Source organism: Ictidomys tridecemlineatus, chromosome 12 (assembly GCF_052094955.1).
Source record: "Ictidomys tridecemlineatus isolate mIctTri1 chromosome 12, mIctTri1.hap1, whole genome shotgun sequence".
In the NCBI taxonomy this organism is placed as follows: Eukaryota; Metazoa; Chordata; class Mammalia; order Rodentia; family Sciuridae; genus Ictidomys; species Ictidomys tridecemlineatus.
Window position 1 is genome coordinate 81,442,155 of NC_135488.1, and position 25,631 is coordinate 81,467,785.

Genomic DNA, 25,631 nt, shown 5'->3' on the forward strand with positions numbered 1-25,631 from the left:
CTGGATATCTGCTATTTGAATACCAATGTGAATGATTCAGAGGCACAAAAGTCAAAGCTCTTTTCTATTTCTTCTACTTTTCTGCCTCTCATTTTAATATATTTTGCAAATGAGCTAAGAGGTGGGTGTTTCGTACACCACCAGATACCCAAAGCCCAATAAAATAGGATTTGGAACCACAGCTTCTCTGTGTACTTGAAGCCAAACTTAAGTCCATTAAAATATTAAGTATATTTTGAGACAATTAATGAATAAGAATTTATTCGCTTTTGTAGTTTTCAATGATCCTTTCTTACTTTGACAAATTCTCAGACTTTGTTACTTAGAAACCAACCAATCCAATCAATATTTATTGATTATTTGAGGAATTTTGCCAAGTGGATTATATCTTATGTTACAATATAAAAATAACAGCATCATTAGTTCATGTATCATTAGTTCCACACAATTTTCCTCTGTATTTTCAAGTTTCTCGTTATTATTTCCAATGTACGCTGTATTGATCAATTTAAATTATTTTCATAATAAACATATATGCTGATTTCATTCCTGAAAACCATACATGTTAAGCATGAAAATAGATTATCCTGATTTTAAATAAGAAAAGCTTACTTTGCATACAGCCACAGATATGAAAAATTGTGCTTTATATGTGTAATGTGAATTGTATGCATTCTGCTGTCATATATAACAAATTAGAATAAAAAAGAAAAGACAAATAAACTATATCTTAGTAATTACTCCCTGTGGGATAAATAAAAATAAAATATATACTCCTTGGATATAAAAATAAATAGGAATTTACATCAATTTTTTAAAAAAAACTCTCTCAAGACTGAATAAATAAATATATTGAGGAGGAGGAGAAGAAGAAGGAGAAGGAGAAGGGGAAGGAGAAGGAGAAGGAGAAGGAGAAGAAGAAGAAGAAGAAGAAGAAGAAGAAGAAGAGCTTGAAGATAATGACAGATTGGGTTGAAGGACTTTTTTGCAAAGACATGGAAAATGAGATTAACGAATCTACTTCCTGGTTACAAACAGTATCATGTCAAATATAAAAAAGTTATCACTACAAGCACAAAATTTATTTTTTAGGGAGTGAGATGGAAAAAGCTTTTAAAAACAGCTAAAGATCAAAAGCCAGAGAAATACACTTTTAACATTATTAGGCTTTCAGCGAACTTCAAATAGCTTTTCAAGTATCTGGTTGATTTTAATACGGTTTCTGGATTTGTAACAATGCTCTTAACAACTCAATTATTTTCCAAAAGTATCTTTCTTGTATTTTGTAGTTTATAATTACCTGAGTTAATGGAAGATAAGTCATGGTCCCATCTCAGTGACCAGCCTTCTTTTTAATACTTTCTCAAACACTCTGACCCCATATTTTTTTTCTAAGACCTTTTTCTTAAATTGACCAGAAATATTTACATATTTTTATGATGAACACAGATAATAACTAGTATTTTTGTGTATGGTGAAGCTACTTAAAAATTCTACTATGTGATTTCCCCCTCTCAGTTTTTAATGTCATCATCTGAATGCTGATCCTGAGTCCAGCCCATGTTTTTCATGCCTTTTCCCTTTTGCCAGTCATCTACCTACTTACTTTATAAGATCAGATATAAGCTGGTATTAAATGTCATTTTACTTCTAGTAAACAATGACAGTATAGTCAAGAGAGAGCAGAGTATCAAAAAAGTGAAAATTTCCTATCTGGTGTCAAGCACCTCTCTAGAATAGAAGTTAGATAGGTAGCTGTCTCCAGGTCTCAACATCCTCTAGATCATTTTTTCTTAAGCTCCCTTTGAATTTTGCCTCTCTAAGAGTCTAATAAAGTAGAATGCCCTATCTTTAAAAAAAAATACACATACTTGCATGTACACACTAAATTATGTATGTGAGTTCTGATCCTTACACAGGGATCAGAACCTCTGTTTTAGGTGATCTTAGAGGATGTTAAGATTTTAGAGGGAAAAAAATGAAATACGCTTCCAATGAAATTAACTGTCCTTTATTAATCTTCTAATGTGACTCCATAACCACTGACTTACCCCTTGGGATGTAGCCTTTACTAGATCAGATAAAATTATATTTCTATATAAATAGAATAAGGTGAACATTTGTACTTAAATTTAGAAAAAAAATCCCTTCAAATATGGTTCTTAGAATGCCATTATTCTTGTAATAAATGTATTTTGAGTGCTGAATAATTCACCTGTAGAAAGACATGTTGCCTTCATTCCCTTGCTGAGGTGATATGGCCTGAGAAGGCATATTGCTTTTGTGGCACTCTTGATGTCTCAGCAAAACCCCATAATCTCAACTTAATCATGACAAATCCAAATCAAGGGATATTTTACACAATAACTGATCGATACTGTTCACATCTGTCAAATACATGAATAATAAAGAAAGACAAATCTGAAGGCACTAAGGAGACATGACATTTTAATGGACTGTGGGATCTGGATTAGATGTCAAGATAGAAAAGGGACATTAGTTAAAACCTGGTAAAACCTAATAAAGTCTGTACTTTCGTTAATAGCTGATTACCTGTATTAATTTCTTTGTTTTAAGAATTTTCAAGTAGTATTGAAGTTACTAACACCTGAGGAGGGAGGTGGATGAAAGGTATATGGAACTCTCATTAACCATCCTGTACTGTTTTTTTCCCATAATTCATTTTTTTAAATGAAGAGTTTAAGAATGATTTCCACCTAAAAATACCTCTTGCTCAAATATTTCTATATTATACCAGTATTCCAGAAAAATTACTTTAATAATAAAACTTCACATCTTTGTGGAACTGGTAAGTCACATGCAGTTATTGAGAAAAAATTATATATTCAGATGTCCATATCACTATTAGAAAAGTACATTTATTTCTAGGGAATATAAACTTAATTTTGTAACAATTCAAAGGTGTAACGTAATCTAATATTATAGTGGGTTCTTAATTAAGACAGAATGACATAATAAATGTGAAAACCTTTTGAAGTGCGAAGCTTTTAAGTAGGCCATATATTAAAATTTAAATTAGGATGATGAATATTTTGTGTCAGATTTAGCCTCATGGGTAGAATAGTTCTCAAAGACAGACTTTCATCTTAAACATTTTAAAGTCTGTTTTGTTTTTAGTCTTATAATTTTGACTGCATTGAAAAACAGCTGAGCTTCCCCAGACCCAGAAATCTGAGACTGACGCTGCTCCTGTTAAGTTTTATTGAAGTAATTTATCATCTTGAGCATGTTATCTATACTGGTGGCCTGAATATTTAAAATGTCCATTGAGAATCCCAAAGAGAACATACCTAACATAACTCTGTCTGGATATTACCATATGCATTTCCAATGAAGTATTTTAGCTGGATTTATGAGATATAAAACTAAACAGAATGGGGGAACATTTAGCTTCATTTTTCTAGATAGAGTCAACTAATTGATAACGTGCCATAATAATTTTCCAGGGTCACCTTTGCTGGAGCATTTTAAAAGTCCAAGTAGAGTCTTTTGTCCCCTCATTTGTTATTTTTATTGCTCAGGTTGGCAGAGGATTTGGATGAGAGAGCATTTTTATGGTTAGAGGAGAAACAAACAAAAAGAAATTTTTTTTTTATATTCATAGGTTTGTTTTGCCAAATAGAAGGGTAGAATGGTCACAATTATGGTAGGATAATTAGATGAGGCCTGTGCTTTATGGAAATGGTGTTCAAACAGAAGGCTAAGTCCATCCAATTGACTCAATAAAAGAAACTGGTGTTACATTGGCATTGGGTGAAGAGGTAACAGCTTATACCAAAGCACAGATGTCCACAGAACCCTTTGAATCCTTACCTGTTGTAGGATCTAGTATTAGCTACAGAGAGTTAGTCATGCATTCTATGGTAAGCACTCTATAATGGGCACTGGGCTGCTAATTTGATATACCTTATTGCATTAATACTCAAAAAATCAATATAAAGCAACAAATAGTATTTCCTTTTGATAAATGAGTGAACAGAGAGATTAAGAAACTTGACAGTTTCAAGTATCCCATGTTTGCACCCAAGTATTATTCAATGCTACCTATGCTATTTATTCTTATTACTTTAAGAAAAATCAAAGACTTTATTCCTGGTCCTCACCAGATAGATGGTTCCCAGATCTTTGTTGTGCTATCACTTTTTAATACTTCTCTTCAGATCTCTGAAGGCCATTCTGGGATCCTGTGGGTTTAAAACATGTTCACAGTGATTTTATACCTTTTACTGGTTATTCTTTGTCTAGTTGCCAAAGATAGTTCCTAGTCCAACTTATATAGCCCTCCTAAACAATGAAATTGCTGTAAGAAATAGAGACTGTACACCAAATGACCAAACTTCAAGCATAGGCTGCAGACCTAATACATAATTAAAGGTGGGATAGTATGAAGGTTAAGAGTGAAGGCTTGGGAGTCAGACTACCTGGGTTCCAGTCCCAGTTCAAACTCTCATTAGATGTGTTAACTTCTGGCCATATTATTTAACCTCTCTCTAGTTTCTCAATCTGTAAAATGATATACTGATAGTACTTACCTCACTGGGTATTTTGGTGTGGGGGTTCTATTTATTTTATTTTGTTTTTTTTTTCTCACTGGGTGTTTTGAAATTTGAACTGTTAGTTTCAAAACATTTAGTCATTGGCAAAATCGTGTGAAGTACTTAGATTGAGTACAAATTATTATTGAACAAAATAGTTCAGTCTGCAATCTTACAATCACAGTAGCATTGATCTCTCTATATTAATGTGTGTAGTTAGCCCATTTATTTGCATTTTGCTTTCTACGGTTTCAGTTACCACTCAACTGTGGTACAAAAATATTGAATGAAAAATTTCTGAAATGAGTATTAAGTGTTAAATTTTGCACCAGTCTCAGCATGTGATAAAATCTCTCACCTCCTGCTTTATCTTGCCCTGAACATGAATCATCCTTTTACACAGCATATCCACTACCTTTCCATCATTCACTTAGCATCTGTTATCAGATGGACTGCTTGTATTTAAGTGACCCTTATTCTTCTTAAAAATGCCACCCAAGTGCAAGAGAAGTGATGCTGGCAATATTATTTTATCATATTGTTAAAATTCTGCTATTTCATTAATTGCTCTGTTTCATTAGTTGTTAGTCTCGTACTGAGTCTAATTTTTAAATTAAATTTTATCATAGCTATAGAAAAAGCATTGCATATGGAGAGCTTGGTACTATCCATAGTTGTAGGCATCCTCTTGGGGTTTTTCATATCATCTGAGGATAAAGCAGGGAAACACTAGAAATAATTTTACCTTGTCTTTGCTCTCAGATTTGGGTTCATGTACAGGAAGATAAATGTGCCCAAAGATGTTAGATTGTTTTCCTTATCCTTAGCAGAGAAGTAATTGCTGTGCCTCTTCTATCCCAAAATCTGCCCCAAACCAGAAACCTACAGAAATGTCACCAGGAAGAACATGGTTCAAGTCAAAAGAGTGGAACAGAAATTATGTTCTGTGAAAATTTAAAGAAAGGAATGGTGTATGTCTATCAAGTCTGACTTCATAGAAGAATAAAGTACGGGCTGAGCGTTAGGCTAGCTGGTGAACAGTCAACTCTGTAGTGTCACACAGCTTGTGCTCTATGAATCTCCCATCAGAGGGGACCAGGAGGTGCTGAAATCCTGACTGTGTTTGGGTTGTCTATTGCCTTCACACTCATACAGGTATTGTGCCCTGAAGAAAGAGCTGTGAGTTCCTTTTCACCCAGCACCTTGGGCTTGCCAAGCCTGTAGCCTTGGCGATAGCCATCTAGAGCGTTTTCTCTTTCTGATTCCTACAATGACTCCCAACAGTTAGGAGACCATAAAAATGATTGCTCAAACAGAATAATTCCAAAAAAGTAATGAAACACATTAATCCCATACAACAACCACAAACCAAGACTTTAATGGGCAATCTGGAATATTTATCACCTTATCCATAAGATTCTAGGCTTACTGATAGAGCTAAGAATATTAGCTGGCCTTTTACTGAAAAAAACAAAATTTGCGTAAGTTAGTTATACTGGGGGTCTGAATTTATTCTAGTTGAGATGAAGAAGCTGAAGATATTGGGAAAATAGCACCAGCTGATCATAGAAAAATAATTACAACTAGATTTAAAATTTTAACTCTATTTTAATCCTTCTAAAATATGTTAATATATTAATGTATTTTAGACACTCGTGAATCTTGTGCTTGATTTCCTCTTTGTTTTACCAAGTTTCACGTATCTTAGCTTGTATGTTTACATTTTTATTTAAAATAGTTTTGTAAATTTTCTGTTTAAAGATATTTTCCTCAAATATTCATTTCATTAAGAATTGGAAAACAGTGGAAACAAATCAACAACTAAAAGTGAAAAGAAAGAATCAGAAAATGGATAAAATTCAGGTCCTAAGCAACTTATCAAGACCATGTTTAAAACTAGAATATGAAAAGGGCTGGGGATGTGTCTCAGTGGGTAAGCACCCCAGGGTTCCATCTCCATTAGCAAAAAAAGAAAATGGATAAAATTCTTTAACGTGCTAACAGTACACATATAAAATAACTATAATAGACATATGACTTATCTGTTTTCATTCCGCTCACACACTGAGATCCATAAGTGCATACTACATCTTTTAGAAGACCCAAACCTAAGATATTCTTAATCCTTTGGTGAACCTGTGTTAAGATCTACTTTATATTTGTCCTTGTGTTGTGCTGGACCTGGTGAGGAATATAAGGAATCACAAAAAAACACTGTTTTCAACCTATAATAGTCAGGTAAAACTTGGGACGAAGAATAAATGGGTTAGAGCGGTATGTTATGGGGAATACCAGATTTCCTAACATAAAATATACATTTGCGCTCTCTCTCTCTCTCTCTCTCTCTCTCTCTCTCTCTCTCTCTCTCTCTCTCTCTCAATATATATGAGCTAAAATGTATAGTGCTTAAATCAAGCAAAGTCCAAGTCTGAACTAGAAAGAAAAGATAGATATACATTGATGCATATGCTCATTTAAGTTAGGAAGGAGGATGGACCCAAGAACAGAGGTGATTGTGGATTACAAAATAGTACCCAAATGGTCTTGCTCTCTGTGAAAAGATATTTCTGACAACTTTGTCATAATTCTAATAATTAAAGTTGTGGGTCCCTCAGGAATGTCTATGCTAAGTCAGAGAGGTTTCTTTGAGAGTATCAGGATGGTCCTCGAGTTATGGACATCATATAGTTTTCCAGTTCAAGTCCCTGGATTCTCAGGAAAATCTGAGTCGTTTCTGAGTCTATGATGACAAGGTGAAATTCACTGTGTCTACATAGGTAACACCATCCTCTACTCTTGTGGTCTTTCTTCGATTTATTTACATGTCCATTTTTTTCATTGGTGTATTAAGAGCAGGATTCATTGTGACATGTTCATATATGCATAGAGGATAATATGATTATACTTCTCCCACACCATCTTACCTCTCGAATTCCCAGTGTGCATTATTAAGACCATAATTCTCCTGATAATCTCCTGATAAACTCAATGTGTCAAAATATTTCTTGTATTTCATCAAAGCAGTCATTGATTCCAATAGTAGACTTTAGTTTCCACTAAAGGATCCTTTAGTTTCTTTAAGGGTTCCCTATTTTCAATCATTTTTCTATCTGTTCTGCCACTATTGTGATGATTTAAGGTTTTTTTTTTATTTTTCAAGTTGGACATCCTTTCCTGTTATCAGCTACTAACCATCTGTATTGTTTTCTAGTCTCTATTATTTCATTCTCTCTGGTAACAGCCAAGACATGCACATTCTTCTCATTGCTTTCACCATGTCTTCTCCTGTCCTCAATGCTTCAGTGACTTCCTAGGGTGAACTTCAGAAGGAACAGAAATTGTATGGATAAAGAGATGCACTGTAGTGTTCAGCATTCTTCTCTGAGGTCTAATATTTTACATACTGGAATAAATTTTTTTCAGATTTTAATTGTTTTGTTTCAACACATACACTTTTTGGAAAGTGATTTTCCTGATTTTTATATATATATAATTATTTTTTGGAATATTGTGATTTCTGTTTCTTGCCTTTACAATAGGAAACCTAGGATTAAACATGTTTGTTTATTTTTTTTACTGTATTTGTCATTTTAGTTTAATACTTTGAACTTTACTATTGTTGGTATTGAGTATACCTAACAGCTATTAACTTGATAAATGAAATACAATAATGAAATGAAATTAGAATATTTCAGTGTTTAGTCAAAACAAAACAAGAAAGTCCATTGTATAAATATGTGATGGTGTTCTTTCTATACATTTTACATTCACTTTAAGAAAGGAAATAACATGAAAAAGAAGATTTTGTGAGATAATGTACTTCAGCTGTTAATGAGCTTATGGTTCCTTTCAGATTCTCTTCTAATTCTGTAGCACTCAAGAGACCAATCTGTCAGGGTAATCAATCATCCCACATTAGATGCGGACTGGATCAGATTATAGCTTAAATCCTTTTCATTTCTAAGGGCCTGGGATTCTATGTAATCTATAAACATAATAATAACCACTGTATAATTAACAAGATGTGCCAGAAACTATCTCTGGGTGCTTTACACTCCCTATATCTTATTCTTTTAAATAACCTTATAAATTATCCCCACACTACAGATACAATATTACTCAGAAACATTCAGTAACATGTCTACAAGTTGATTACTGAAATTCAAATCGGGGATTTTCTTCCTTCTAGAAGATCAAATAAAATTGACTCTGTCCTTCCATAAATCTCAATAATTTTCTATTTCAAATATTTAATAAAATAAGGGCTCAGAAATTTTAAACTGGAGATTCTTCCTCCTAGAATTATTAAAATGAAAATTTTCATTTTTGGTGAGAAATGCATCTACTGATGATACATGTATGATAAATTTCCCCCAAATTATTTGGGCAATATAACATGCTTAAAAAGCTACTTATTCTCTATAATATATTGTTCTGATCCCTTACCATAGTCATCAAATAAAATTTCTTTCTTAAAAAATGGCACCTTCATGAGGCTGAAGCAGGACAATAGTGACTTCAAAGCCAGCCCCAGCAACTTAGCTAGGCTGTAAGCAACTCAGAAAGACCCTGTCTCAAAAATAAATATAAAATAAGGGTTAGGGATGTGGCTCAGTGGTTAAGCACTCCTGGGTTCATATCCTGCTATTAAAAAAAAAAGTCACCCTGGAAAATTACTTTGTTTTAAAGGCTTGACAAGTAAAATATGTTATATATAGTTATACATGTCCATTAATGGTGGAGCTGGGATACAACCCACTCCTTCATTTTTTCCAGGCAACAGGTATTTCTAGCACAATACATTGAGTAAAGAGTAAAAGAAGAAGAAAAAGGCAAAACACTTATTGCATAAATCTTTTTGGCATGACACCATTAAATAAGTTACACCTTCTTTTTCTTCGTGTTTGTCTGTTTTTTCATTGAAACAAACTAATAGTGTATTCATTTATCTCAGAGCTTACATGTGATCTGTTTCCAATTGGAATGCCCAAGAACTTCTGATGGCCTATTAGTCTTTTATGACTTTCTTCATCCCTAACCTTCCTATCCAAACTAGAATTGTTGCCGATTTCTGCAAATAGTTAACAGAGAGTTACTGTGTCAAGTTTTATGGAGTTGACCCTTATCTAAACCTTACTGTGAAATTACTTCTGTTCTTGTACTGCACAGTGGAGAAAAGCAACCCCCACTATGGTTATCTATCTTTGCCAGCAAAAACCAGGATTTGGAGAGAATGGATTCAGCAAGTCTGGGTAAAAAGGAGCATGAGATTCCTGATAAAGATTCCAGAGTAGAGATTCAACACAGCAAGGCATGTTAGAACATAGGATAGTGGGAGAGATAAGCACCTGAGGGGGTGCAGTCAAGGCATTTAGTAATCCATTCAAAAATACTTAAGCCATGTGCAAGCATCCTTGCAGGGATATAGTGGGAGCAAAAATAGATCCAGTCCCTGCTGTCCTGGTTCTTTCAGTCTATTGGAGCATACATATTATTTTATACACCTCTATGACTAAAGTGCAAGGAATAAGCTAGAGGGGGCCAGAATGAATGTCTGGAGCTAATTAGGAGGTGATACAGCAGTCCAGGTATTGCTGGGACTGTGATATGTGGAGATGGAAAGATATTGGTATTAAGAGTGAAGGTCAGGTTCTCCCTGAGGGCATAAACTCTAGGAACTTCATAAAAGAAGTCAGGAACACACAAGGCTTGTTCATTCTCTTCTCCCACGCATTTTCCGAAGTAAAATGGAAACCAAAATGTACATTGAAATCTGGCTCTCCAGGTGAAAGTGGTGAAGTTCCTTATAATATCTTAGCAAGTATTAGGAGTCTTAAAATGATCTGAACTCCATAGAACTCAGGTCTTTCATCACCTGCTGGGGCAGTCATCAGTTTACCAGGAATTCACTGCCTCTGGGCATGTTCACTGGAGGCTGTCACTCCTATTATAGTTTCTCTGAGGTGTACCTTGCCTAGTTGGGCTTGGAATCAGCATCATCCCTCAGTGATAGCACCAAAAGAAAACCAGACCAGGTTAGATGTGGATTCAGTTTTGAGTAGAAGATAAACGTTCCGACTTAACATTAAAAGTTACTATTTTTTTTTAACATGACTCTTTTGCAAACCCCTCAAAACTAATTATGATCAATTAGAATCATGTGTGAGGGTATGCATGTATGTGAGTATTTTTTCTTTTAAATTCCTCAGGCAGTCCCTAAGAATAGAAATAAGTATGAATAAATATAGACTATCCTGTGGAACTTGGAATTTGCTCTTGGAATTTTGGCAATGGGCGTAATAAACCTTTTCTGGTTTCATAGTAGTTGTCTAATTGAAGAAAACTTAAGCATAGTTCCGTAAGAGCCTGTCAATTTATTTGATTATGAACATACATAGGGGTTTGTTTTATGTAGTGTGGTTTTCTTTGTTTTGCACTGAGACTTTGTACATAAATTAGCAAACTAGCAATAAGACAAAAAAATTAATAATACTACACTCATCTGTGCTAAAGAAGCTACAAGAATCCACAAAGTAAATCAATGGTGATAATACATAATTCTTTTTAGTTTAAGAAAGTCATTTAAAGATATGAAGTGTAAGGTAGTTCTTTTTGCAAAGGTTGTTCTATATACACAATGGAACTACACATGCACACACATATATTTTTCGGAAGTCAATTTCATTATAATTCACCAGCAGTGCAAAAATGCACTTGGGTGGAGTTTATTATGTACTGTGCCAACTATCAAAATTTTGTTGCAGACCATGACGATTTGCAGCACAACCAGAAGGGGGAAAATGCACTTTTAAACTAAAACTAATATTGAAACAAGTATGTTATTGGCATTAACACGGTACTTTATTAAAATGCAGATCCAGGAGTACTCATTTCAAGACTATTTTAGCAATTAGCAACAAATTATATTCACATCTTAACATCAAAGATCTGTGAATAAGTTCACAATATATGATCTTGAAATATCTTCAAATCATCTCTGTATTAGTTTTTGCTAGGGCTTCCTTACCAAAATACCACAGTCTGGTGGCCTAAACAACAGAAATGTATTTTCTCATTGTCTGGATGCCACAAGTCCAAAATCAAGATGTCCTGAGGTTCAGTTTCTTCTGAGACCTGTGTCTTGTCTTAAAGGCAGCTACCTTCTCACTGTGTTCTCATATGGCTTCCCTTGGGCCATCCACATCCCTGGTGTCTCTGTGTATCACAACTTCCTTTTCTTATAAAAATAACAGTCAGATAGGATTAGGGACCACCTTCATGTTTCAGTTTAATTTAATCACCTCTTTTATTTAAAAGACCCATCTCCCAATAAAGTCACATGTAAAATATTGGGTTCACCATATGGGTTTTTCTTGGGGTTACAATTCAGCTCATTAAAAGTCTCCATGTACTTGATGTCTTATTATGTGAAGGACAGCAACAAAGTGTTCATTTTCACTAAAATCAAAACAGCTGGATTTAAAAGACTTTAGAAAGAATCTTATAGGAAGTGTATTAGGTCCAAGATTTCTGCTTCCATTAGTTTATTGCTATCCTTGGATTTGACATAACCCTACCCAGGTGTGCTGGGTTACAAGAAAGAGCCATCTACTTTTGCAAAGGTTGTTCTATATGAGCCACTTACATATTTCTTATGTGAATGAATCAATTCCAATTGTCCTTACTGTTGAAGATTAGCTCAAACTTGTTAGGATGCATATATACTTTTGCTTTTTTGGACAATCTGTTTTTTTTTTTTCAGGATTCCACCAAAAGTCACAGATAGTTTAAGAGGAAATCCTGAGGGCAGTAGAGAAATTCACAGTGCTTTTTTTTTTTTTTTTTTTTTCACAGTTTTGTCCTGTAATGAACCATTTCTCCTCTATTCCTACTGTATTCTTCAGGATGCCTGAGTCTTAGTTGGTGATGTTCACCCTGGCTGGGAGTTACAATGGGCCACCCACCGATAGGTTTTCACGTCTGCCTTGCCAGACTTGATAGGATAGCAACTCTCTTGAGGAGGTCTTCTGAACCAGATATAGCCCCCAAAGTACATTTCCCATGATCACAGGTGTTTGAGAAATTCAAGAAAAGGTTTACATTGATGAATGAGGACAAAGAGTAACCATTAACACCAAGTCTTTAGACTCCCTCTTGAATTTTTTACTCTTATCCATTTAGTGCTAAACATTTTTAAATAAAAAGGAGATAAACCCTTTCTTTATTCTACATCATAAGATACCTCCTTATCCTCTTAACTGTTTAACAAAAAACCTAAAATTTTCTATATTCTAACCTTTGCCTGCCTTTCTCCTCTTGAGATAGCTGTCAGAGCTCTGACATGCTTCAGTGGGTGGGTAGAAAGAATCCAGAGAAACATCTGGGTGGTGAGAGGTGTACATATCTGTATAGTGGAAAGAAGAAAGAAGACAAGCTTACAACATGAAACAGATCAGAAAAATGTAATGGCTTAATTATAAAGGTCGCACTGATGACCACTGAAAGTCTTCATAAAATTGTCAAAGCACTATAACTTATAAAACTATAGTCTTATTTGAAAAGAAGAGGGAAAAAAAGAACATGCCAAGTCAAAGATCTTACTGCCTTTGAAAGATTTTTGCCAATTTAGACACATTTATGATATTTTGTTTTTAATGCCTCCCAAATTAATTCCCTCATGAAAGCCCACAAACACCACATCTTAATAGGATGGCTTAATGCTTGTCTTTATGTCCACGCTGTCCAAAACCCAAAACCACAGATGATTAGCCTTGAGGTGACTTTATAAGCCACCTAGTACACCAAACTCATTTCACAGGTGACAAGACTGCCTTGCTGAGATCCCATGGTATCCACTTCTGTTCACAGATTCTGTGTCCCTTTCCCACTACAGTGTCATGGAGGGAAGAGTTGAAGGCATTCTATTTGAATTGGATGCCTTGGAAGCACCAATATATTAGATTTCACACTGATGACTAACATATTCTTATCCTGGGAGCAGCTTTTGCCACCCAGAACATAAGGTGGCTCCCTGAATTCCATTTTCCCTTGGGGTAGGTATCCTGGGCCTTTTCGTCTTTGTGATCTCTACCAGTTAGTGACCTCCTTTCATTCCCATTGGCTCTTTTGAGAGCTTAGCCATGCATAAACTCTGAGAAGGAAGTTGATACTGCTTTCAGGGATGTGTAGTGATTTTGATGAAGCACCTCTGGGGTCAGGGACATCATGTAGAATAAGACTAGTTCCCCAGACTTTATTCATCCTAGGAAAAAAATACATAGATTTACTTTCCATCTTTCTTTATACTTACCTCAGCTCCCTTCCTGTGATCAGGTGGGAGATAATTATTTTCTGTAAAATATACATTCTTTGATATGTTACATAAGGCAAGTTATCAATGATAATAAGAGTGACACAACCACAATAACACAGCTAATATGTTCTGAGTGCATATTATGTGCCAGGAACCATGATCCATAGATTATGTCAATATAGTTACAAATACCTGTTTACAGATGAGAAAACTGAAGTTCAAAGACATTGCGTTCTAGAGCCATTGTGACCCAATCAGTTAATAGTGAAGCTGAGAATTGAACCCAAGAATTAGAGCTTAGTATCTTGTTCATGAAAGGTTTGCTTTCCATTGTGAATTGGACCTCATGTGAACTTATTTAAAAAAAAAATAATTGATGGCAGAGAAAAATATATCTTTAGTAGGGGAAAGTTATTTTAGGAATTTAAATTCAAATCTGTAGTCTTCAATTTGTTTACAAAAGGAAAAAAATAGTTATTTTATTTAAAAGATTTTACATTTTATAAAATTGAAGGGGGCTTGCAATGATCCAACAACTGAATCTCAGGCAATCTTTTGCACTTAACAAAACACTTAATCCTAAGTAATTTGTGTACAGTTGACAAATCCCATCTTTCTGATTGAAAAAAAAAAAAAAGAACTTTCTTCATTCCAATTACAAGAAAGATTGAAAGCCATTTGAAAATGAGATTAGAATGCCATACTTACTAAACTTGTCTTCCTTCACTGGAGAATAATGAACTTTCTCAGTACCATTTATGTGCCATATCAGACTATGTGAGGTATTCACATATTTTCTCTTCCAAAGTCCAGACTATTAAAAATAGATTAAGAGTTCAGGTTGGTATGAGTGGGAGAAATTCCAGCTATACCAAATAATTTTAGAATTTTTAGAAATCAAGAGCTAGGAAAAGATGCCTTAGAGAATAGATTTGTAGGTTCTAATTAGGGTGGATAAGCTTAAATGTGATGACATTATGATTTAGAATATGCTCAATATTCTCATATCTGGGAAAATGGCAGATCCCATTTGTAAGATAATGTGGGGCTGCTCTTACGTTTTATTTTTTAAATTCTCACTATTTGTGATATCTATCAGTGGCCCTGTCTGTTTTTGTGACTGTTAAAGCATTTTTTTTAATGCTCCACACCTAGCACAATAGAACTCTTTAGTATGCATGATGACAGAGTATGACCTTTATCAGGATGGGTTTTGTATTTGGTTATCTACTTGTTCCTGTTGCTTTTCATTTCTTGCTCCTGGTTTTTGATATGATATTTCAGTCTCTACAAGGGGAAATCAAGAGCATGTAAAAGCCAGGGAAGAAAGTATGAATTGCTGTTCATTCCATGTAGGCAATGAGATCCAAGAGGAGTGAGGCTACCTTTATTATTAATTAATCTGAGGAAACAATATCAACTGCAGTTTTTGAATATAAGTAGCTAATGGGACCAACTGCTTATATAAATCTTTATATAAAGGAGCACTAAATATCTTAATGTAGATCCACATTAAAGAGGGAAGTGAAGGGAGAAATTTCTCAATCCAGTTAGACATGCACTAAGCTTATTATAATTTCTTCCCCAAAGCATCATTGAACTCTGCAGTAGGCAGCCTGTGGCCTGCCATGCCCCACATCACAGCAGTCTCACATGAAGATATTGTTTAACTGGATACAAAGGCCTGCTGTTTCACAGGAGGGGCTGGGATGTCATCTGAAGCATTACTCACAGAGCAATGCCCTACTTGAGCAGTGTGTGTTCTCTGCAGCTATAGAGAGCTGACTGACAGGGTTGCAGTATTGCATTAAGATACTACACTTAATTTTCAGACAATAATTGTGTATATTTTAAAGGAAGCATTGGAAACAAAGTTGAAATATGTATTAATACAGTATTCATACTATTATATTAAAATTTGAAAAAAAAGATCAACCATAATTCCTCCGTTCTAAAACAAATATTTTTATTTTTACATATTGCCTTCAAATTCTTGCCAATTTGCATTATATTTTACATAGTAGCTTCAATGTTGTATCTACTACTTCTTTAGGTCTCATGGCATAAATATTATAGTCATTATTCATATTTTAATTATTTTTGAGACTATATTTTACTGGAGAGTATATTTAAGAAATAGATTTAAGAAATATCTTTATGAAGCTAAAGAGAATTCTCAACTAACCTTTTGGAGATTGATATCCACAGTATAACACATTTTTATCATTATTATTTCAATAAAATTTAGATTTTTTGTGATCTGGATGAAAGCCCTGTGTTCAAGCACAATTTCCTCTCTGAATATCTGTGGCAACTGCTGTTCACATGGTGATTACTTGTATCCTTTTGACAAGTTATCTATTATTTTGAACTTTGACCTACATCTGTTTTTGTTTAACTTTCTTCACTTTGCCCCTTGACTTCCCAGCGTGTGTACCCTTTGACAGTAGGAGCCACACAATGCATTGATGTATGCCTGACATAACAACTTGCAGAGTACACAGTCAATGCTTATGTATTGATCTCATTGAGCCAAATTGCTTTCCTAACATCTAACTCAACTAAACTAACGAAATAGAGGTTTAATTATTGGAACAACAGAAGAAAGAAGGTGGTCTTTTGGGAACATGACCTATGTCTAGGGGTAATAAATGCAAATGCACACATCAGATTATTAAAGTGGTATGAGGCCCCAGAGTTCCTGGAAATGGATAAAGGGAGAAACAAAGAGATGAGTAAAAAGAAGAAAGGAGGAAATGAGATGTCCAAGCAAAATTTATTTTAACATGTTGCAAAGTTTTCTCCCTTCTCTCACAAGCCCAAAGTGCAGTGGTCTTTTGAACCTCCCTCCTTTTCCAATTTGTCTCTTGAGAGGGTCAGCTTTTAAAAAAAAATAAAATAAAAAAATAACTTTGTAGATTATTATACTTGGGACATGTTTTATATGTTAGGGGTAAAGACAAGAAATGCCAGGAACATTTTATGTCTCAAGTGGCTCTGCATGGCAAGGTTTCATTATAAAAGGAAGATAATGCAATTCTGCTTCTTGCTGGGTTTTCAACTGTAATTGGTCTTTGATCACTTTACTTACCTCTGCTTCACCATTTGAATCTATAAAATGGAAATGATAAAAAAAAAATAGCCTCCTGATGAAATCACCAAGGGTGTGGAGAAGGTTACTGATTTCATGTGTCCACAATGATAATCTCACTCCACACTTTATAAAGCAGGAATTAATAAACGAGATTAGGGCATCTTCCATCATATAGCAAAGTGCAAGGAAGACTAAGGAGATGTTGGGCTTCTATGACCCATGCTGTTATGAGACATTGCTGCAATAACCATCTATGAAACAGCTTTGGATTCAGATATATCCAGGTTCAAAAGGTTCCTCCTATTATGCACACCACAGCTGGATTTTCCGGGAAGCAAGAAACTTAGTTGCAAGCTAACTGGCTGGCCTAGCCCTATTGTCAGAAAAGAAGTACCTTTAGCCTCTGGTAGTGTGTGTTTATCATTCAATGCAGACTTTCAAGTCCAGAAGACAATCCAAGTCCCTTGCAGCTATATATCGGCCTAAATTGGGCATATTCCAGAAGTTCCCTGCCTTCACATTAAAAAGACTAGAAGATCTGTAACTTTTGTCAACAAATCCCAACTTTGTATCCTGTTGGCCTTAAAGGAAAGCTGATTTACTCACAGGACATTGATATGTTTATTGATAGAGTTTGGAAGCAGGTGCTTCTTGGAGAGTCTACATGTCAATTCACCTTAAAGAAATCACTACTGAAATGAGTCTAGGTAGGCATAGTCTTCACAGTGATATATGTGTCTCAAGACTCATTGAGTCTGAGACTATCTCTATCATATGCAGTTTATTGGCGAATTTAAACACTTTCACAAGTTTTTCTCTGACCAAATCAACCATCAACTCTGTATGTAATTAGGGAACAAAAATAGATCACAAATGCTATTAATTTTTTGGCTGAAGTATATGTATGTTAGTAGAGCCGACATAGTTATATATCATTGATTTGTATTTAAGCACAAAAGGTTTTATTTAAGACACTTACATACACTATTGTTTACCTTAATGGCAAAATCATCACTGATCCAAAAAAGGATTGAGTCCTAGTTAATAGATGCTAGCAACCTTACTGTTTTATGGATCTTTTCTTTCTAATGGTTCTGGGGACAGACCACAATGCCTCAGTGCTAGCACTGAGCTATACCCCAAGACCTGCTTTATGAATTTTGGAACAACAAATATGACTGTATTACCATGCAATAAATACTTCAAATGGGTTTAGCTTTCACTTAGGAATTTATTATCAAGCAGGCATAATGTCCCCAACATTGTGTTATATACAAGGTATATAGCAGCAAACAGAATAGACATGGCTTCTACCCCCAAGGAATCTACAGATAGTTTAGAATCAATTAACTTATTTTATCATGATTATAGACATTCTTCCTAAGTGTTATAAGAATGCCTAATGGAAGGATCTAAGATAATTTAATGGAGGGGGAGAGGAAACAGGAAATAATCCTTGAGAAACAGGTATAGTTAATATTTAAATGAAAAATAGGTTAGCTGGACTCAGGGGTGTGGGTATGTATGAGAGAGACAGAGATAGAGAGAGAGAGAGAGAGAGAGAGAGAGAGAGAGAGAGAGAGAGAGAGAGAGAGAGAGAGGAGAGAGGAGAGGGAGATGGGAATGGGCAGGACTGAATACACAGGGATATAGGAAACTTGGAAGGCAACTAGAATGACATGTTCAAAGTGAATTGACTTAGATAAAGAAATTGAAAAAGATATGGAATGTTTAGAATTTAAAGAGTTAGAAGTTCTTAAAATGAAACTAAAGAATTAGGAAGAAGCCAAATAGATGTAGGTACTTGTTATTTAAACATCTTTATGATGTAGAAAATAAAGTAATACATAGAATAAATGTTTTCATTGAAGTAGTTAGGTTTGTTTTTCAAGAATTTGTTATTCAAGTGTCAGTGATGTTTAAAATCCACTTTTGCGGAACAATCCAGCTAAGTTAGGCATTACTCTATTTGGTACATATAAAAACCACACATAGAACATTTAGATAAAAATTATTTGATAATGTTCCTTTTAGTGTTAGAATGATTTTACAAAACTATGTTAAACTTTTACATTGTCTTATGGACCTGGGCATATATTAATATCATATTACTATGGGCAAAGAGTGGAGACATCCCCTGTATCAAAAATATATATTGTTCTTATTCACAATCAAAACATCTAAAAACAGACTCCTAATCTTCTCTTGAAGTATGCATAGTTTTTAGAACTCTTTCATTTTCTTTCCTAATATTTTAAAACTGAGGAAACAAAGAGTCCAAAAGAAGCAAGTATCTTTTTGTTGTTGATTTTTTTCTTTACTTTCATATTTTCTCGGTACAAATATTTGGCTCATAGCATTGCCATTGTTTTTTTCCAAGGATATTACTGTGTCATATCAAAAACTGACATTTTTATTTTCAACAGAAATTGCACAGCAAGGGTGAAGATAAAGATGGGTGGAGAAAACTATATGTCAGTGATGTTCCTATACTTTATCTCTACTGGCCAATAGGTGTAAAATTATGATTAAAATTTTGCTTCCTTTTGTTCTGAGTTCCACCATGAAATTTAACCCTAAGTCGAGTATATGAGTTTTATTGGTCCTTGATGTTTACCTTGATCCTTTGAAATTAACTTTTGTTTCCTTGGAGTTGACTGATCCCTATAAAACTAATACAATAAAATGTGACCAAGTATTTTTGGTGAGATTGTGTCTAAGAGAGTTTGAGGTGCTATGACAAAATACCATAATGTGAATGGCTTATAAACAACAGAAATTTATTTCTCATAGTTAGGGAAGACATCCTAGATCAAGGCACCAATAGCTTCTATGAATGATGAGGGCATGCCTCCTGGATCATAAATGACCATCTCTTCACTATGTCCTCACACAGTGAAAGGGACAGTGGTGATTTATGTGGCCTTGTTTTAAAGGCAATAATCCCATTCACAAGGGCTTTGTTTTATAACCTAAACATCTCCAAATATTATCACATTGGGAATTAGTTTCCAATAATATAAGTTTGAAGGGGATATAAATATTAGGTCTTTTTTATAGGAGAGACAATGAAATTATCTAGGATTTAATCAAAAAAGTATTATATTCCAAGTATGACTAATCAGGTTTTCCTTTTATTCTTTACCCCTGGAACCTTGTTTGAAGTATCCATTACATTCAGTACTTTCACTTGAAAGGCCATCCAATTGAGGTTTATTCCTGTCAATTTGTTGTGGTGACATTACTATGGACAGAGGGAGGAGGCTTTCCTCCTGTCAAAAATATATAATCCTTCAGCAATTCAAAATAAAATAACACCAACCTTTACGTGCAGTTTCATTGCTTCAAATTTACTTCAATAGAGATACGTTTGTTATTGGTGATGTTTTCACTGAAGATACTATAGTGGCGCCCCCTTCTTCACCATTGCAAGTTAATTAAGCTTCTGCAGAGACCCTCATCATAAATTGTTGTTGTTAAGAGAATATCAGCAAAGATTTTCTGCAAAAAAAAAAAAAAGCTCGGTGTGATTACAACTCCCTATTTCCTGTTGTTCTGTCTTGCAAAAGCTAAGTTTGACCATAGACTTGATGATGTTGCTCCTGCTTTTGTGGTAAAATGTGTAAAACCTCTGACTGTTCTAAAAAAATGAGACAAAAAGCACTTTCTGATAACTCAAAAAATTACTTTTATGTAGACTCCTGCAAAAATATAAACCCCAAATCTCCCCCGCACACACACACACACACACACACACACACACACACACACACACTGGGTATAAAATACAAAGAGTTTCTAGAATAATTGTCCAGAGGAGGAAATTTCAAGCACAAGCCACACTCTGGACTCATCCGGTTGCAGCCAATAAACCTTCTTCCTGCTAATTCCTTGGATGGCTAGCCTCATCAGTCCTACATCAGTACCAATAAACAGAACCCAAACAAAACTAACTGGAGGAGAAAAAAAAAATTGCCACCCTGCTATTATCAGGGAAAAGAAAGTATGAGAATAAATTGCTATCTTTTAATTATTCAAGGAGACCCGTTGTCATAAATATAATCTATGGGCTCAACTAATTGCCATAGTTGGGTGTTTTGGGTAGTTTTTAAAGTTATATATAACATTATGATACATTTTGACATAATCATAAAAGCATGGAATATAATTTGCTCTAATTTGAGTTTTACAATTTAAAAAATTCTTGGGTTCTCTTAAAAATCCAAAATAAATAGATCATTTAGAAGTCGTTAACTCTTGTGTTATGCTTTCTTCTGATTTAGAATAATTGAAGATGAAAAGGTCTTCTCTCAAAGATGTACTTTGGGTTTCGTTTGAATTCTCAGGCACATTCTATTTGTTCTTAATCTTACCTGTCAGTTCAAGCCTGCTTTTTTGACTATCCAAAGAAATTTTATGGAATGTACTTATACACTAGCAGTTTGGTAGTAGATTCCAAACCTTTCAATAAATAAATAATCAATGGAAATTTTATTTGTCTTTGACCACTTCCAATGAAATGGGATGTATTATGTCCTTATATTGCAATGTAGAGTACGGATTATATTGCACTATAGACTAGATTAAATATAATTATCAGAGCATACAAAATGCTGGATTGTATTTTATAAGTAAATATAACCATCCATTTGAGAAATCGCATAAAGAAATATGCTTTAATTACCACCTTCAACATGCAACTTTTTAAAGAAAATCATGTAATGAAGGCAAAAATATAGGCCTTGTTCTGTAGAATAGGACAATTTGAACTATCTTTTAGTGGTGACTTGGGAATCATCTTTTAAAAGAGTATTGTCAGTCAGGTGTTGTGGCACATGCTTATTGCGTTCCCAGCTGCTCAGAAGTCTGAGGCAGGAAGATCACTTACTCCTAGGAGTTCAAGACCAACTCAGTCCATGTAAGAACCCATCTCAGAAGTAAAAACTAATACAAAATAAATAGCAGCATTGTCAGTTTATTCTGTTTAGCTGACTCTTCACTTGGTTAACAGTATATTTATGAATAATTTAGCCCTAAAAATAGTTTTTTCATTCAAGTAGAAGTACAAAGAATTTAGAGAATAAAGTAGTTATATATGGAATTGAAGTAGACATTATTTGATTTTCCACCCATTTACTCCTATTACCCTGATAAAGAGTAAAGCCTGTCCTTTGATTTCCAAATCAAATTGTTACACTAAAAAAAAAAAAAAAGATGCTCTTTGAAATAGCAGGCATCTGACATTCATCGATTATGGAGTATATGACCCCCTTTTTGGCTACCTTTCATATATATATATATATATATATATATATATATATATATATATATATATATATATATATATATTATCACATATTTTCTCATCTGTCTCTCCGACCCAATCTGTTTTCTAAATCTCTTTGTCAATGTCATTGTTGTTACATGACCTCTGTTACTCATTGAAAAATGCAGTGTTTATGCTTTTGTTTTAGTTGAGTCTCATCAGTGATGTTTAAAAATACTACTGACTTAAAACACACACCATATCAATTATGTTAATTCTTCTGTTAGTGCCAAAGATATGAGGGCACATTTTATGTATGTGTGTATATGTATTCATGTATTTTAGATGTCCTTTCTCAAAGTCATTCAAAAAGAATATGTGAAATTTTCATCTTTCTCCACCTTATTTAGGACTCCCTGCCACAACATTTTCCTTCTCATAATATCAATGATTACTTCTTTTGTGACCTGGGGAAGATGTGAAACAAATAATGAATTCATTGGATGTTTAATTCAATGGAAATATACTAAAGAAATGAAATTGCATTTGAAATTTGTGGTCTTTCCTTTGGAAAGTATAAAGGAAAGTTTTAACTATGCGGTTCATTTTCCGGACACTAGTATTTGATTTTCTTTTCTTTTGAATATTATCAGACTGTAAGGGGTGTCTTCTTGGTGCCATAGAAACTATAAGAACGGAGATCAAGATTCCCTTCTCTAGTTCATTCTATAGATATATCATAGAGATTTGTGTGCAAGCTCTGGAGATACAACATACATGATACACAATATTTGCTCTCACAAAGCCTTGGACTTTTTAAAAAAAACTGTTTATCAAATATGCAATTATGAGGTCAGTGCTTATTTCTAAAAGGGATGACTCAGGAGATGTGAAATTATGTTGTCAGCTGTCCTAACTTAAAGACAAAATGGAACACTCCCTGAATAAATCATGTTTTCACCAAGAAGATTCTATCAATGAGAGAGGGATGGCTAAGGAAAAAATAGACGGGGTAAGATCTAGGAAGAGTATCTTAGATAAAAGAAGCTACAAGTGAAAAGACCCAGAGAACAGAAAGAAGTGCTTTAAAAATCATTGAGGAAATCCTCATAGGGTTAAAAATAGGAGAGCAAGTCAATTATGGCCATGAGATGGGGCAGTAGAGGTAGGAGGAGACCACATTGTGGATGTGCTCATGTACCTCATTGGAGGTCTAGATTTTATCCTAAAGGCAATGGGGAGGGTTATGCTAGTGGCATGATTCAAGAGTGGCTGATATGTGGAGGATGAGTGGGAGTGAGTGCTGAGATACAGGGAGGCCTCTGAAAGACTATAATAGTGATTGGACAGTAGGAATTTGCTAACTAGATGGGAGGGTTTCTGAAGTAATATGGGCTGCTCCTGATGACATGAACAGCCTAGCATGAAACACAGCTCAAGATTCCATCTGATTGTGAACTTGTAGTCTCAGTTAGTATGATTATCAAGTGACAAACAAGTCCCTGGAGCAAAAGAGCTGTGCTTTTGGAAAATACTTCATGTTTCCTTTTCAAATTATACATGTAAAACATATTTATTATACAAATCACTATAAGACAAAAAACACATAACTCAATATTCACACTGCCCTATGGTAATCAACATTAAATTTTGTGTATTTTAAAAATACACATTTATGCAAACACAGAAAAGAGAGCACCAGCTGTGTGAACATTTTAAAAATGCAGATATATTTAGAATTTTATACTATTTGTATCATTTATAAAAAAATTATTCACTTACCAAAAATATATTTCCACACTTTTAAAAAACCATTTTGCAACATTTTAATGATTGCATGATGCAAAGAAATATTTTTAGTGCTTTCCTTAAATGTATGATTATTTCAATTGTAATAATTACATTTTAAATTAAATATTAATGTGTGAAATATTTTCAATCATATAGACATTCTATTGGCAAACTGATAAAGTCTAAAAGATAGTTTTCTAGTCTTCTAAAAATGTTTGGCAAATATTGGGGTAGGTTTACTATGGTAAGTATAGTATATTATAAGGTTAGTGCAAGAAAATGAAAACACTTAGAAATTGTTCTAAATTTGGGAAAAGAAACATACCTGTTATATTTCCTACAACAATGTTCCAGTATTTTTATGTAGGTAGTACTGTTATTTAAGGTTTCTCTCCTCCCCTTATACCTTATCTGAGCTATTGTCAAAATATATTAGCTTACAATTCTGTTAAATTTTATGGAATAGAAAAACTCTTCTTACAATATCCACAATTGAGCACTGGGAGGGCAGTCCAGCTTCTTCCTAAGTGCTTTATAGATCAAGAAAACACTCATCTATTTGCAAGCATTATTCAAGGTCAATTTAAACAGAGTTTCTTGCAGACAATTTTTTATTCAAAGAAGCAAGACTCTCAATTAGTTTAGATCTATGAATAGGAGCCATTGTTTATTGCCTGTTATTTGTACCGTAAGCTCTTATGTCTTTTTAAGAATAACTTAATAAAAAGCAGATATTTGAGTCTATAAAAGCATACACATATTTTTTTTGAATCTTATATGCTTCAACATGTTAAACTTTAAATGAAACTGAAGGACACTCATACAAAGTCACTTTTGTCAAAGCCTTTTCCTAAAACACATTTGGATGATGCAAGATGTAATCTCTTGTGATGTCCAAGTGATTGATAAACCAATTTATGTGGAATACACAAGAACTGTTTGGACTTTGTGGTTTTCTTAAATGAGATGAATAAGAAAATTTGTTTTCTGAATAGGAACTAAAGTATGCTAGGCCTATTTTAGATGCTTCAGTGTGCCAAAGATGGTATTAAGTTTGGTGTTCATAAATTACTAATCTGGAATAAGAGGTTGAATGTATTTTGAAAACTTAAACCTGTTTCACCTGAACATGTTTAACTAGATAATAAGAAACATCAAAAAGAAAAAACCCTGAGGTCAATGGTCATTTTTTGTAAAGCTATTATATGCTGTTTAAATTGCTTGTTCGGGTCTGTCTATAACATAAGTTTAATAACCTAGCTCAAATGCAGATTTCTAATTTTCAATTAACATAGGAATAATTTTGTTTGCTAAAATAAAATAAATGAATGAATGACAAGTCTGAAACATGAAATGTTCTAGGTAGAACTTTTTAAAATTCCAAATTTCAAAAAATCATGTGGCAACTGTATAGCTCAAGCTTTAAGTATTAACTTTTAACCTTTGACCTTACAGATTTTAACCAATGAAATGTCTCTTTAAACTTTAAAGGAAACAATGATAACGAGCGCCTGGCGATTGCTAGACAGCGAATTCCATATCGACTTGGTCGAGTAGTTGATGAATGGCTACTCGACAAAGGTAAAAAACATTGATTAAAACTTCAAATAA

The 25,631-nt window shown here is 34.0% G+C and overlaps 1 protein-coding gene across 45 annotated transcripts in view; it reads left to right on the plus strand.

The window, feature by feature from the left end:
• The window catches only part of Nrxn1 (neurexin 1), a 1,065,676-nt gene that overhangs the window by 911,976 nt on the left and 128,069 nt on the right, over positions 1–25,631 (plus strand). For 31 of the 45 annotated variants that reach the window (XM_078029183.1, XM_078029182.1, XM_078029185.1 and 28 more), the window contains one exon: positions 25,512–25,601. The exons of the other annotated variants lie outside the window; for them this stretch is intronic. In XM_078029183.1, the coding sequence (XP_077885309.1) occupies positions 25,512–25,601 (90 nt within the window). The remainder of the gene's footprint in view (positions 1–25,511; positions 25,602–25,631) is intronic. 45 annotated transcript variants of the gene reach the window in all.